Source organism: Raphanus sativus, chromosome 6 (genome assembly GCF_000801105.2).
Source record: "Raphanus sativus cultivar WK10039 chromosome 6, ASM80110v3, whole genome shotgun sequence".
Lineage (NCBI taxonomy): Eukaryota > Viridiplantae > Streptophyta > Magnoliopsida > Brassicales > Brassicaceae > Raphanus > Raphanus sativus.
Genome location: NC_079516.1, coordinates 37,105,000 through 37,120,439, shown reverse-complemented (window position 1 = coordinate 37,120,439; position 15,440 = coordinate 37,105,000). Strand labels below are relative to the sequence as shown.

Below are 15,440 nucleotides of genomic sequence, written 5' to 3'. Positions count from 1 at the left end.
AAATCAATACCATTTTGTATAGGCCGAATAAGGCCCATATGTTTGGGGTTGAAGGGGTTGAATAGGCCCATATAGAGGGAAGGTGATACGTCATAATGATAAATCCAATCCAACTAACACATCGAACGACAAACGTGTTGTCGTATTAAACAGTATCTTCTTCGTCTCCAGCGACAATTTTTTTTCTTTTATTACATTCCTCCGGTCGCGTCGCCATGATCGTCGACTTCTCTACCTTCATCCTCTTCGTCTCTGTCTTCGCTTCCTCAGCTAACGCCAAGGCCACCTTATCAATCTCCCCCAAAACTCTAAACCGATCCGGCGATTCCGTCGTCATCCAATGGTCCAACGTCGAGTCTCCCTCCGATCTAGACTGGCTAGGCATCTACTCACCCCCAGACTCTCCTCACGACCACTTCATCGGCTACAAGTTCCTCAACGTCTCGCCGACGTGGAAATCGGGCTCCGGCACCATCTCCCTCCCTCTCACCAACCTCCGATCAAACTACACCTTCCGGATCTTCCGATGGACGCAATCCGAGATCAACCCGAAGCGCATGGACCACGACCAGAACCCTCTGCCGGGGACCAAGCACCTTCTGGCGGAATCGGAGCAGGTGGGTTTCGGATCCGGCGGCGTCGGGATGCCGGAGCAGATCCATCTGGCGTTCGAGGACAAGGTTAACAGGATGCAGGTCACGTTCGTGGCTGGGGACGGTGAAGAGCGGTTCGTGAGGTACGGGGAGGCGAAGGATGGGTTGGGAAACTCCGCGGCGGCGCGTGGGATTAGGTACGAGAGAGAGCATATGTGTAATGCTCCGGCTAATTCCACCGTCGGATGGAGAGATCCCGGGTGGATTTTTCATACCGTTATGAAGAATTTGAACGGTGGCGTTAGGTACTACTATCAGGTAAAACACAATCTGAATCAAAAGGTCATGTCTTTAATTTTTGGAAGTAAGATATAAGAGCATCAAAGGTTATGTCTTTATGACAGATGATCATCAAAGGTTATGTCTTTTTTTTTTGAAAGTAGATGTAAGAACATCAAAGGTTATGCCTTTATTTTTCTGAAGTAGATGTAAGAACATCAAAGGTTATTTCTTTATGACAGATGCTCATCAAAGGTTATGTTTTTTGTTTATTTTGAAAGTAGATGTAAGAGCATCAAAGGTTATGCCTTTATGACAGATGATCATCAAAGGTTTATGTCTTTTTTTTTTTTGAAAGTAGATGTGAGAACATGAAAGGTTATGTCTTTATTTGGAAGTAGATGCGAGAACATCGAAGGTTATGTCTTTATTTTTTTTTGAAGTAAATGTAAGAACATCAAAGGATATGTCTTTAAGACAATTGATCATCAAAGGTTATCGTCTTTTTTTTTTTGTTGAAGGAGATGTAAGAACATCAAAGGTTATGTCTTTATGACGTTTTTTTGTTATGTCTTTGTATTAGGTTGGGAGTGATTCAAAGGGATGGAGTGAGATCCACAGCTTTATAGCTCGAGATGTCTACTCAGAAGAAACCATAGCTTTCATGTTCGGAGACATGGGTTGCGCCACGCCTTACACCACGTTTATCCGGACGCAGGACGAGAGTATATCCACGGTGAAGTGGATCCTACGTGACATCGAAGCTCTTGGTGACAAGCCGGCTCTCGTTTCACACATTGGTGATATAAGCTATGCTCGTGGCTACTCGTGGGTGTGGGATGAGTTCTTTGCTCAGATCGAGCCTATTGCCTCGAGAGTTCCTTACCATGTCTGCATCGGTAACCACGAGTATGATTTTCCTACTCAGCCTTGGAAACCTGATTGGGGAACGTATGGTAACGATGGTGGTGGTGAGTGTGGTGTGCCGTATAGTCTCAAGTTCAACATGCCTGGAAACTCATCGGAACCCACCGGAACGAAAGCTCCTCCGACGAGGAATCTGTATTATTCTTACGATATGGGGTCGGTTCATTTTCTTTATATCTCCACTGAGACGAACTTTCTTAAAGGAGGGAGTCAGCACGAGTTCATAAAGCGAGATCTTGAGTCTGTGAACAGGAACAAAACACCGTTTGTCGTCGTGCAAGGACACAGACCGATGTACACTACGAGCAACGAGGTTAGAGACGCTATGATTAGACAAAAGATGGTGGAGCATTTGGAACCGCTGTTTGTGGAGAACAACGTGACGCTTGCTCTGTGGGGACATGTTCATAGATACGAGAGGTTCTGTCCTATAAGCAACAACACTTGCGGCAAACAGTGGAGAGGAAGCCCGGTTCATCTAGTGATCGGTATGGGTGGTCAAGACTGGCAACCGATTTGGCAGCCGAGACCGAACCATCCAGGGCTTCCTATATTCCCTCAGCCTGAACAGTCCATGTACCGAACAGGTGAGTTTGGGTACACTCGTCTAGTTGCAAACAAAGAGAAGCTCACTGTTTCTTTTGTGGGTAACCACGACGGGGAAGTCCATGATGCTGTCGAGATGTTAGCATCTGGGGAAGTAATCAGTGGGAATAAAGATGATACTGTTAAGACCGTGCCTGCATCTGCAACACTTGTGGGAAAATCAGAATCTAATGTCTCATGGTATGTCAAAGGAGCAGGCTTGTTGGTTATGGGTGTGCTGTTAGGGTTCGTTATAGGGTTTTTTACCCGGGGAAAGAAAGTATCTACATCTGATAACCGTTGGATCCCAGTCAAGAACGAGGAGACATGATATTAACCAAGTGAATCTATTTCGGGGCACGATTTGTATAGTATATATCTTTGTGAGAACCGTGCTTTGCACACTGTAATAATATTGAATTCTTGCAAGTCCGAAGAGTTTGTCTGAAAATCACTCTACGATCTTTACAAGCTGGAAGCACCGTGGCCTAGTGGTCAAGGTTTAAAGGCTTCTACACCCAAGTCTGGGGTTCGAATCTCAGGCGACGCAGTTTCTACACCAGGAGGTCTGGGTTTCAATTCCCGGAGAAGGCGAATTATACAGAATATTGGAGACAAATTTTACAAGGGATCTTCAGCATGTCGCAAGGAATACCGTCAGGAATGAATCTCATAGGACGGCTCAGGGTGATGCAGTCAGACATGAATTCTCATAAGGCAGGTAGAATGGTCAGCTGTAATATCGTCTATGTAATATTTCTCATTGTTTCTAATAGCATAATAAACCCGACAAAAAAAAAATCTTTACAAGCTGTACGATTATAGGTATGTATTAATATTGTTTATAGTTTATTGTTTATAGTTTATAGGAACATGATTTGTGTTATGAACATTGGATGTATTATTCCATATTTTAATCTAAAATAATGAAACACCAAAATGTAGTAAGACTTTATTCAAATGTATTACGTTATTTTCTACTCCAAAATAATATATTTTATTAATTATTATTAATAATATTTTTCACTTATAAAAATTTACCAGTTAATTCCAATAATTTTATGTTTTACAAAAATTTCTTAAATTATAATTTAACTAAACTAAGCATTTATTATTAAAAAGTACAAGAAATCATAATGGCATTATAATATTTTTTCACATAAATGAACAACTAATGTATTTCTTAATAAAAAAAACCTTCTTTATTTTTGATATTTCTAAATCGAACAATACAATTTCGATGTATTTCTTAATAAAAAAAACCTTCTTTATTTTTGATATTTCTAAATCGAACAATACAATTTCGAAATCAGACATTTTCATTTCTTTGGCAATTTTGATATCTGGAGATAGAGCTTTTCTTCCAAGTTCAATTAGTGTATTAAATTCACAGTCATACTTAATTATCATGTTATGTAAAAGGGAAAATTTGGATAAATGCACTTCAACAAGATTATAATTTGAAAAATACACCCTTGATTTAAGCATTTGGAAAAATACACTTATTTATATATAAATTTACCAAATTACCCAATCTTAATATTTTTCAATTCCTATTATATTTTTTTTAATAATTGTTTTAAAAAGGAAAAATCGTTAGAAAATATGCATAATATCTTTTTAATATACTACACAATATCTTTCTCATATCTTTTTAATATATTTTTTTAAAAATATTATTTTGAAAAAAATAAAATAACACAAGACCTTCTCGTCTCTTTATCTCTGTTTCTGATTTTTTTTTTCCTTTCTCTCTAATTTTACAGATTCTTCCTCTCATTTCAAGAGGTTTGTTGATTCATGAATTGGATTTCAGTTTCTAATTCTTCTGTTTCTTTTTTATTCTGACAATAGTTCTGTCTTTTTTTAAAAAAAAACCATGTTGTATTTAGCTGGAAATTTAGGAGAGTGGAAGATGAATAAAGAATCATGGAAATTCATAGTGAATACAAGAGCAGAAAATTTGGATGCAAATTACTTCAATATGAGTTAATGGTATTCATGCCACGTTAAAAAGAAGATTAACAAGTCAAAGCTTTAATGTTAATTAGTGTTCTTCTTTTACATATTCAAAGTAAAACAAAATAAACACATACCTGAATTACTTGGTACCTATCGGTAGACGATGACTTGAAGAATGGAAATTTGGTATAGAATGCAACATGACTTGTGTTTAAATAAAGTTAACAAAATAAAATAAAATCCATATCATAATTTATTTATTTTATATATCTTTGTTATTGTAACATATTCATCTTTAAACACATATTTATCTTAAACACCAATAATTATAATATTCTTATTAATTATGAATTTGTATATTAATTATTTAAATACTAAATTGGGGTAAAAAGTAAATTCACATTAAAGAAAGTGTAGTTTTCAAAAAAAATTAGAAGCAATGCATTTTTCAAATTTCAAATCCTAAATATGATATTTTGCAAATTATCCCTATGTAAAATTACATATATATATATATATAGTCATGATATTATATAATACATTTTTCTAAATCGAATATGCATGTCCTTTCACACTAGCAAAACGCAACTGTAAATTATTTTATGTTATTTTTATTTTATATTATTATCATTTTTAATTATGTTATGTATTTTAATGTTAATTTATTAAATAACAGAATATCTTGTTTATTTATGTTATTGTATTATTTTAAAATGTTATTTAGATAAAAAAATATTAAACATCTAAAAGATTATTTCACAAATAAAAAAAAATCATCACCAAAATGGAATAATGAGTAAAATTACTCTATAAATAGAGTAACTCTAATTATTATTTCATTTTTGGATTGAAAATAGAATAAAGTTGGAAAAGATTTACTCCAAAATGATGTTAGAAGTAAAAAATTGAGTAGAGTTAGAGATGGCCTGACAACTGACAAATGCTTTTATTGAATAAAACGAGTTTGCAATATTTTCAAAAATACCACTTTCAAGGTACCATTATTCATCTTTACCACCACTAAAGACACATTTTCAATAATACCTTATTTATTAAAATGGTAAAGACTCTTATATCTTTGTTTTTATATATTTTTCAAAATTCTAATCCCAAATTCTAATTCCTAAACCTCCAATTCTAAACCCTAAACCCAAAATCTTCAACTCTAAACCCTAAACCCTAAACTATATACCCTAAATTCAATATCCTAAACCCTAAACCCTAAAGTCTAAACTATAAACCCTAAACCCTTAACTCTAAACCCTAAATCTTAAACTCTAAACCCTAAACTATATACCTTAAACCCTAAAACATCAAATCTAAACCCTAAATCCTAAACCTTTAAATCTAGACCCTTCATTAAAAATAGTGGTAAAAGTGGTTAGTGTAAACATGAAAAGTGGTACTATGAAAATGGTATTTTTGGCAATTTCTCTATTTACAATTATTATAGCAAAGAATGAAACAAAGAAGAGAATTTCAGAGCTGTACGAACGTAAAGATATATAAAATACATATAGGACATAGTAGTTTTTTTTTTGGTTTGGGAAGGTGGTTTATTTGGAAAGCAAGTGACGTGCCCGTTGATTAGCTCCTTGAACACGATTGTTCAGCTCATCAATATCTCCGTCGAGATGATCAAGAGCCTTGTTTTGCCTGCAAATAACAATAACAATAAGTATTCTACGTATAAAGAAGGTATGAAAATACGCATGTATGTATGTGTGTGTTATCTGACTTGTCGAGTTCAGATCCCATGTCAAGGGCCATGCCCTTAAGATCACCCAAAATGTCACTCAAATCTGAAAGTCCGTCGTCTTGCTTTGCCTTCTCTTGCTGAAAAATCAAACATACCATTTTGTTAAGATTCACAGTTAACGCCAATGTGCAAGAAATCGCTAGGCCTAATTATGGGCTGAGATAGGCGGAGACTAGACTGACTTTTCTAATGCTTAGACCGATTTTTCTTTAAAAAATCGTTAAGCTTAGATCTAATTTGTCGAGTAGATAGATTTCTAGAATACTACTACTACCAAGATAAGAATTTGAAGAAGACAAACCTCCACTTTCTGCAAAGCACTTGTTGGTTGGTCTGACGGTATCGGTTGGCTACTGGATCGTCCTTTCGCAGCCAAACCGAGTTTCTCTCGTTCTTCCTTGTTATTCCCGCTCTTCTTCGACGGTTTATCTAAACCAATTCAACCAAAACATGATCTTTATCAAGGATCATGAATCATTAAATAATATAACGATTTAAGACGATACAATTTGTAGATTATATAGTCTGTACCTGGTGTGATCATAGGTCCTGTGATTTCTTTACCCTTCTTAGGTTTCCATGGCTTAGAAAACATTCCTCCTAAGCTGTTCAAAAGCTTCTCTCCCTGCTCTTCCAAACACACATTAATCAATAATTTTTTTTTTGAAAAAAAACAGAACGTTTACGTAATAAAAAAACAAGAAACGGGCTTACCCGACCGAGATCTTTATCCATGTCAACAGCCATAACATGAGTCCTGTTAATCTGTTCACCTTGCGCGTGCAACATATCAAGCGTTTTTGTAGCATCCGATCTTATATCTTCAGCGATCCTAAGACAGTTGTTGACACCTTTGGTTGTTTCTTCGGCTTTATAAACCGCGTACTTCTCTAAGTCCTCCGTAGTTTGGCTCTGCAGATCACCAGAGTTGCTGAAACCCTTCTTGTACTTGTCGTCATCCTCGTCGAAATCTGGTGTGATTAGGATTGGTTCAGAAGTTGTTCTTCTTCCTGCGTTGATGGTTCCTCCTCCTTTGTTGTTTGATGATTCATTGGGAACTTTGTTGTTCCCTGGAGATTTGAAAAGTCCAAACATATCTATTCAAACAATGAGAGAAAACTATTGATCAAGTTTTCCAAAGAGAATGATCCATAGAAAGGAAAAGGAAAATTATTATCCAAAAATAGAAACCTGTGACAAAGATGTGAATTTAGATCCTCTCTTTCTCTCTCTCTCTTTTTATGTACCGTTGAAAGGATCTAAAGATGAAGGGGAGACGCGTCAAAGAAGGACAAGTGATCAGCCACTAAGGTTCTCTGTTTACTCTTTATTTTTCAGACAGCTAAGTGGCTCTATTCTTTAACTACCAAAACACTCTGTTTCAGAGGTTGTCGCAAGATCTAAGATAGTACTCCATTTCGATCCGTGCTTGGCAAACGCAGAATATTTTATAATAAAAAATTCCACCAATAACTTAATAAAGATTTTGTTAATTTGTAAAATTAGTGCATTTTTCTTTTTTTTGCATTTTAACCAATGGTTTTAATTTCGATCCGGACCTATTGTCAAACCGGTTAATATGGTGATCTGATAATTCGGTTTAAGTTTTTTAATATATCCATATTTAAAACATATAAAAATCACTAAAATTCGAGACTAACCGATTGAACTGATGGATGACTGAACGTAATCCAATTTGAATTAAGTTGTAATATTTTCAGAATTTTTCACCTTTTAATTTAAATTTTAAAGTTTACTGTTTCGCAATTTTATGAAATTATGTTGTTTCTACAAAATTTTAACAAAAAATAATAGATATAAAATAATGAAAAATTATAACTATCCTCGTTGTTTAGCAGCACGTGCCTAGCAACTTGCTTTGGCTAGGGATGGGTGTTCGGTATCGTTCAAATCCGGGTCAAGTATTTCAGATTTTTGGGTATTTTGATATTGGGGTATAGAATCAGTTCAGATATTTCTGTACTTTGGGTTAGGTTTGTGTATTTTAGGTTTAGGTTCAATAATTTTAGGCCGGGTTCAGATATTTAGATTTTGGAAAAATTATATTTTTCATCTTTTTAATTTTCTTATATTTAAAAATTTAGCTTTCGATTAACTAATTTTTTTATTTTTTAATAGGTGGAATGATTAATAAATTTGGAGATAATATTTCAAAAATAAATATACATTAATTTGACTATTGTTTTTAGAAATTTGATGTAACTTTTGTTAATACATAAAACAAAAAGATTGATATTCATTTTAAGCGAGTATCAAACATTTTCTCTGTAATATGTTCTTAAAGTATATGTAGGATCAATATAAATATTTTAAATAAAATGAGAGATGTAAAATAGAAATATAAGGGTAAATTTATATATGTTCGGTTATCTTTGGATATTCATCGGATTCGGATATTACCCGTTCAGATTTGATTTTCCAATCTCTTTTAAATCAATACTCGTTCGGATATTTTTCCATTTCAATTTGTATTTCGGTTCGGGTTTTTTAACCGGATTCGAATAGGGCTTCGGGTATCTTACCCGGGTAAAATGTCCACCACCCCTTTGGCATATCCGCGTATGCAGCTTTATAAACCGAAACATAATTGAGATTCAATCTGAACAAACCGGACCAAACAAATTCAACCGGTTATAATCTAATCCTCTCATAAACCCTAAATTCCCAAATCAGATTCTTACGCGACCTTTCTTCAGCCTCTCGACAACTTTTTGATTCCCGTGTCGATCTTTCGCCGCTTCTCTTTAGATTTCGTAGATCTACAGTCCGTTGCATCTGCTTGTGATCCGAGTAAGTATAGCTTATATCTCTTTTGATTCATGAAAAGCCTACTTTCGTGTAGATTAATTTTACTCTGATCATACTTTAATTTGCTTGATTTCTTCATGATCCCTAGTGTTGCTTATTGACATAGCTATTAGAAAGTTGGATGCTTTGAATCTGGGGGTCTTTGCCTATCCTCTAGTTATGGTGTTTGATGTTCTGTTTTGCAGACAGTGTTATTCACTCAACAACAACAAGTTTCAGACCGAATGGCGCTAGTTGTGATTTGCGGGCAACCTTGTAGCGGGAAGTCAAAAGCTGCAGCAACCTTATCCGAAGCACTGAAAGAATCCGAAACGAAGCAGAACGTTAGAATCATCGACGAGGATTCGTTTCATCTAGACCGGAACCAGAACTACGCCAACATGCCTGCGGAGAAGAACCTTAGAGGGAAGCTCAGGTCGGATGTTGACAGATCGGTTTCGAGAGGAGACATTGTTATTGTGGATTCTTTGAACAGCATCAAAGGTTACAGATACGAGCTGTGGTGCATCGCACGCGCCGCTGGGATTAGGTACTGTGTTCTCTTCTGTGATGTGGATGAGACTCGGTGCAGGGAGTGGAATATGGAACGTGGGGATAGAGGTGAAGCTTCGTATGACGACGGTGTATTCGAGGATCTGGTGAGAAGATTCGAGAGACCCGAGAGGAGAAACAGATGGGATTCACCTCTCTTTGAGCTGTACCCTTCTAGGGATGGGATAGAGAAGTCCTCTCCTGTGGTTTCAGAGGCTGTGACTTATCTGACCAAGACTGTTGATTCCAAAACTCAAGACGTGAGGATCCTCCAGCCGAGCATAGCGACGCAGACTGCTAGATTCTCGGAAGCGAATTCTCTTTACGAGCTGGACAGAGCGACGCAAGAAGTCATCAATGCGGTCGTGGAGCAACAAGCGCTCGGTGGGGCTATAAGCAGAGTTACTCTTGGCAATGATCTGCCTCCGATTGAAATCTGCAGACCAGTTGGACTACCGGAGCTGGGTAGGCTTCGAAGAACGTTTGTTAAATTGATGGGTCAGTCGAGTCTGAGCGGGCCACCGGTACCAACTGATGCAAACAGTGGAAAGAGACGGTTTGTGGATTACTTGAACAGAGAGTTTGGAGGTAATAACGCTTGAGATTGGTGGGTGAAGAAACATTTTACTATTTGTTTTTTTTTTCATCTTCTCAACAGAAGCCAAGTTTACACTTTGTGCTCTTCAGTGAAAAGTTGTGGACTAATTGATGTATTTGTCTTATTCAAACAAACATATAGTTTATCATTTATCAAGTTAAACAGTATTTTGTGTGTAATGATATCTTTCCAGTTTCTTGAATCCCTTTGTCTTTGGGGCACGAGTTTGCCACAGTTTTTTTGGCTTAGACTACAGATCAGCGGTTTACTTTTCTTAATCCATGGACTAGACTAAAAAGGTATTTGACCCCATCTATACTATTAAAGTACAAGCACATTTGAATTTTTACTCTGTTTACCCCTATTAAAAAGGCTTTCTTTTGTATTCATTAATGACATTTTGGACATTTTGCATTGGTTTCTTTTTTAATTGTTTTTGGTTTGTCATTAACCACCGGTTTCCTAATTCAATTTTGGTATGTGATTATTCTATATTTGATACTGCATCATTTTAATATTTTTCCAACCGGACATGTTTGAAACTGCATCGTTTTTTCTCAAGCTATTTAATGGTTTGGTTTTAAACCGCTTTTTCCTAAATATAATCCCAACTATCTAACAAAAATTATTTATAAAAAATAAAAATTGTTTATTGGTTCAACCATTGGTTCAACCGGTAACTGGATTTCGATTTTAGTAGTTTTTATTAGATTTTTAAATTTTTTTTTTTTTTCAAACCCGAACTGAATTTATCTTTGATCAACCGGTAATCCGTTCAACCGCAGGTCTCAATCGAATTTCAAAACACCGATCAAAACTATAAAACTATTATATTGATTTATATTTAAAATATCTAATTCAAAATTAAAAACCTAAAAATATATGTATAATATAGTTTTACCGAACATAAATCTGGATATAAAATACATATATGAGACGGATTATATAAATACATATACAAGATGGATTATATAAATGTGATTATATAAAATTTTCACCAAACATAAATCCGCGCTTTGAAAGCGCGGATCAAAATCTAGTAAAGTTTTAAAGTTGCACAGTTTCGGCTAGTGTTGTACCACACCAGTCTGTCTACTCAAAAACTATCTCCAGGCTAATGTTGTCTGAAGGTATCTTGAAACTTTCTTTTGTTTAATGTCAGCTAGTGTTGTACCAGTTGCGTTTTACATTGTCTTTCGGTTCTTGCAGATACGGACTGTGCTAGGCATCGCTTGCGTATTAATTTGGTAGCTCTGGTGCAAATGGTAGCCAAGTCCCGTTAGCTCTAAGTAGATAAAAAAAGTATCTTCAAAAATAACTTAAACTGTACATGAAAACTGAAAAAAGCAAAACAGAATTGGAGATGCGGGGGATCGAACCCCGTGCCTCTCGCATGCAAAGCGAGCGCTCTACCATTTGAGCTACATCCCAAATTGATAAAAGCATCACTACAATTTAATTAAATAAGACCAGACGATCTACAATAACAACAATCTACAAATAAGCAGTAAGTACAACTGACAGAACCGAAATGATTTAACGAGAAAACAGGTGAAACAGAAATGCGTGCAACCACACAATTATCAGAAGATGCGGCGTGCAACCACCTGAGAGGGCCCCGCATAGTTTGTCAATTTCTTTTTCTTACCGTACGTAATAAAATCAACTTACTAAAGATGTTCAGAGCCGTCTTGAATTATTTATAGATCCTGTTCAAAAAATATTAATGATATATTTAACGATATAATGAAATAGATTTTTTTTTTAAATTATAGCTTTATTTATATATATTTGATATCTTTTTGAAATTATCAGCTCTAAATTTAATATTATATCTAAAAGTTTGATAATTTTATATCATAATTTATATATTTATTTCATAAAATTTTCAAAAAAAAAATATTTTTTAGTTTGGACCCGGTTCAACCGCTCCACTTGCACGTGCTGTTAGACGGCCCTGAAGATGTTCATACGTAAATACAATCAGTTTATTCACACTACAAACCATAATATCGTATTTGGAACTTTGTAACCAACTGATTTACTTACAAGTTTCTATATATATGTTTATCAAATCAACCTTCATTTTCCAAAACTCTAAAAGTTCTCTACATCATCTTGATTTTGTTGTGTGCCAGGCTGTCTATTTCGTGCTTCTCCTAAAAGAGTGATCTTAAGACCAATCATCATGAGAATGTTTCTAAGTCTCCTGCTTCTCTTGACCTTGACCCCATCTTCAAGTAAGTCGTTCTTCTCAACTTGCTATCCGGTTTCATAACAGTATTTAAGATTTTCTTTCTCTTTCGCTCTAGGTGCTATTTACTGTCTCTGCAAAGATGGGATAGGAGACAACCAGCTTCAAACAACACTAGAATATGCATGTGCACAGTTAGCAGATTGTAAACAGTGCCGTGCGAAGAGTTATAGGGGCATAAGGCAAGTTTTTAAAATAAACTTATTTACAGCTATAGTGAAAATAATTTTCAAATAAAATATATCATTTTCACCAAATATACAAATCTAACACTGTACAAGAATAAATTTATCATGTGCTATATTATGTCATATAGAAAACAAATATACATGGATTCAGAAGGTGAGTTAGTTAGTCAACTCTAGATTGAAAATATTTTTTTTTAAACTAAGTCTAAACCACTAAAATATAAACTGATTAAAATTTTGGGATTCTAAGAGTGTTATATAAATTGGGGGCTTGAGGCGAGTGCCTTTTTCAATACACTGTAGGCACGCCTCTGATTGTAACCCAATCCAGGACAAGGGTCCTTGTTATCAACCAAACACCATGAAAAGCCACTGTGATTGGGCTGTTAACAGCTACTTCCAGAAAGCAGCTCAAGCCCCTGGAAGCTGCAACTTCTCTGGAACTGCCACTAGTACACTACCAGTCAAACCCCGCCTTTAAGTAAGTAAAAAAAGGTCTACATCTTTGATGAGAAAAGTTCTGGTCTTGATGAGGTTCTTTTGTTGCAGATTTGGTTACTGGATGTATATATCCTTCAAGCCCTAGGTAATGATCACTTACACAAACCTAAACCTGTCTCATTTACATGGATATGCCTTATAAATTTTTTGGTTTGTGTATAACAGCTCTCCAGGGCCGCCTCCTAGCAACGGTGCTTCCAGTTTGGTCATTTCCTCTGTTTTCATACTCTGTTTCTCATCACTAGCGTTTCTGATGTAAGGGTCGGTGCAGACACAAAGACATCCACATGGGTCCTTCTTTGATTCCCTTTTGGGTGGAAAAGGAAGCTTATGTGCTTTGTTGGGGTTTATATATCTGTTCCTTCATTTATGTAAAAGATGCTCTTACTGGAATATTTAAATATTGAGTAAATAAATACAAAAAGAAAAAAAAACAACAGAACATCAAATCTCAGTCATGAGAATGTAGGCTTTAATGATAAAGACTTGTTAACAACTCGTGGGTTGTGTAAGAAGATATTTTTTTTTTTAATTTCGAATGATCAATCATAGACTGAAGAAAATTTCATTCAACTAAAAAAGACCAAACAAGAATAAACTGAAGTGAAGTGCCAACTACTACTTAAGGTAGGTAAGAAACACACCTTCAACTAATATACACTTTCAGCCTCTTCACACAGGCAAGTCTCTCTAAAGGAGTCACGGTCGCTTCATTGTAAGTTCATCCCACCTGACATAAACAAGAATCACAGCCACATGTTATTCAGAACAAGAAACAGAGAAGTACACAATGTACACACTTCGCGTTTCTCTAACACTGAACATAAAGTAAAAAAAACTGAAAAAAATGTTGTTAGTTTGAACTTAAAGAAGCCTTAATCAACAAGTTATTGTTTTCCTAGCTGGATAATGATCTCTTATGGATAATGATCATTATATGTTTTGTGTTTATCAACTAGGAATAGGTTTTGGTGTTGGCTATATAAAGCCTTTGTCGTGTGATTGATATGATTAAGAGTTGTGTGAGTCTGAAACCTAAAAGCTTAAGAGTTTGTTCTTAAAGCTATTGTTGTTGAGTGATTGAATAAGAGAAGGACTTCTTATTATCTCTGAGATTCTATATTTGGTATCAGAGCTATAAGAAGAAGATCCAAGTCAATTAAACCTTGCAAAGAAGATAACAATGGCGGACGAGAAAAGTATAGTCGAGACACCTGCGAAAGATACCGGACCTTCATCGGTAAAGCTTCCAATGTTGAATGACACCAACTACACGGTTTGGGCCATGAAGATGAGGATTGCACTCAAATTCAATGAAGTTTGGGAGACCATTGAACCGGGCATTAAAACCGACAAGAAAAACAACTTAGCTATTGCTTTGTTGTTTCAATCTATACCTGAATCTCTGACTTTGCAAGTTGGAAGCAACGATACGGCCAAGGAGGTATGGGACGCTATTAGAACAAGACATGTTGGTGCTGAAAGGGTTAGAGAGGCGCGTTTGATGACTCTAACGGCAGAGTTCGATAGACTTAAGATGAAAGAAGCTGATTCTATTGATTCCTTTGTTGGAAAACTATCCGAGATTACTTCAAAGTCTGCGTCTCTTGGAGAAACCATTGATGAACCGAAACTCATTAAAAAGTTTCTGAAAAGTCTACCTAGGAGGAAGTTTATTCATATGGTAGCATCGATTGAACAGCTATTGGACCTAAAGACCACTAGCTTTGAAGATATTGTTGGACGAATGAAAGCATATGAAGAAAGGATTAGCGAAGAAGATGAAGTTGTTGAGACACATGATGATAATGGAAAGCTTATGTATGGTGATACGAGTCAAGACTCTTACGGAGGAAGCTCTAACAGTGGACGGGGTCGAGGACGTGGAGGTTGCTCTGCTTGGAGAGGTAGAGGCCGTGGTCGCACTGGCTCAAACTACCAAACCCAGAGAGAGGCATTTAAGCAGAGGCAGAATGGAGATTTATCTCACATCACATGCTTCAGTTGTGACAAACAAGGTCATTATGCAAGTGATTGCCCTGAGAAGAAGCTTAAGCTCCAGGAAACTGTTGAGAAGAAAGATGATGACACCCAAGGCGCTGACGAACTGATGGTACATGAGATAGTATATCTCAATGAGAGGAAAGTGAACCCGTCTATCTTTGATTCAAACCATGACACTGAGAAGATATGGTATCTAGATAATGGCGCCTCGAATCATATGTGTGGAGAACGACGGTTCTTTTACATGCTTGATGAAACAGTGACTGGCAAAGTGAGATTTGGTGATGACTCTAGGATCGACATCAGAGGGAAAGGATCAATTCGGTTTGTGCTTGATAATGGTGAAAGAAAAGTCTTGCATAATGTCTATTACATTCCAGGTCTAAGAAGTAATATCATTAGCTTGGGACAGGCAACTGAAGTGGGATGC

General features: G+C 36.0%; 3 protein-coding genes and 1 pseudogene across 3 annotated transcripts; 3 read left to right on the top strand and 1 right to left on the bottom strand.

Moving 5' to 3' along the window:
- Positions 1 to 115: 115 nt before the first annotated feature.
- LOC108812829 (probable inactive purple acid phosphatase 2) lies at positions 116 to 2,816 on the top strand. Its single transcript, XM_018585198.2, has 2 exons — positions 116 to 911; positions 1,456 to 2,816. Exons 1-2 carry the CDS (start codon positions 216 to 218, stop codon positions 2,713 to 2,715), a joined length of 1,956 nt encoding a protein of 651 aa, XP_018440700.1. The 5' UTR covers positions 116 to 215; the 3' UTR covers positions 2,716 to 2,816.
- A 2,971-nt stretch (positions 2,817 to 5,787) lies between these two features.
- Positions 5,788 to 7,420, bottom strand: LOC108810412 (putative SNAP25 homologous protein SNAP30). Its single transcript, XM_018582527.2, has 6 exons — positions 7,297 to 7,420; positions 6,820 to 7,202; positions 6,637 to 6,730; positions 6,407 to 6,534; positions 6,085 to 6,182; positions 5,788 to 6,002 (listed from the first exon to the last, which is right to left on the bottom strand). The coding sequence occupies exons 2-6, from the start codon at positions 7,198 to 7,200 to the stop codon at positions 5,903 to 5,905; spliced, it is 801 nt and encodes a 266-aa protein (XP_018438029.1). The 5' UTR covers positions 7,201 to 7,202; positions 7,297 to 7,420; the 3' UTR covers positions 5,788 to 5,902.
- A 1,343-nt stretch (positions 7,421 to 8,763) lies between these two features.
- LOC108806682 (protein KTI12 homolog) lies at positions 8,764 to 10,213 on the top strand. The gene is made up of 2 exons (XM_018578852.2): positions 8,764 to 8,916; positions 9,120 to 10,213. Exon 2 carries the CDS (start codon positions 9,159 to 9,161, stop codon positions 10,065 to 10,067), a length of 909 nt encoding a protein of 302 aa, XP_018434354.1. The 5' UTR covers positions 8,764 to 8,916; positions 9,120 to 9,158; the 3' UTR covers positions 10,068 to 10,213.
- A 2,038-nt stretch (positions 10,214 to 12,251) lies between these two features.
- On the top strand, positions 12,252 to 13,265 carry LOC108813831 (PLASMODESMATA CALLOSE-BINDING PROTEIN 1-like; annotated as a pseudogene).
- The last annotated feature ends 2,175 nt before the right edge of the window (positions 13,266 to 15,440 follow it).

Excerpts from the sequence above, each read along its gene's own strand:
- LOC108812829 (XM_018585198.2), top strand. The coding sequence starts at position 216 with ATGATCGTCGACTTCTCTACCTTCATCCTCTTCGTCTCTGTCTTCGCT. Across the intron at positions 912-1,455 it reads GCGTTAGGTACTACTATCAG|GTTGGGAGTGATTCAAAGGG; the intron begins GTAAAACACAAT and ends TCTTTGTATTAG.
- LOC108810412 (XM_018582527.2), bottom strand. The coding sequence starts at position 7,200 with ATGTTTGGACTTTTCAAATCTCCAGGGAACAACAAAGTTCCCAATGAA. Across the intron at positions 6,731-6,819 it reads TGGATAAAGATCTCGGTCGG|GGAGAGAAGCTTTTGAACAG; the intron begins GTAAGCCCGTTT and ends TTGGAAGAGCAG. Across the intron at positions 6,535-6,636 it reads AGGACCTATGATCACACCAG|ATAAACCGTCGAAGAAGAGC; the intron begins GTACAGACTATA and ends GAATTGGTTTAG.
- LOC108806682 (XM_018578852.2), top strand. The coding sequence starts at position 9,159 with ATGGCGCTAGTTGTGATTTGCGGGCAACCTTGTAGCGGGAAGTCAAAA.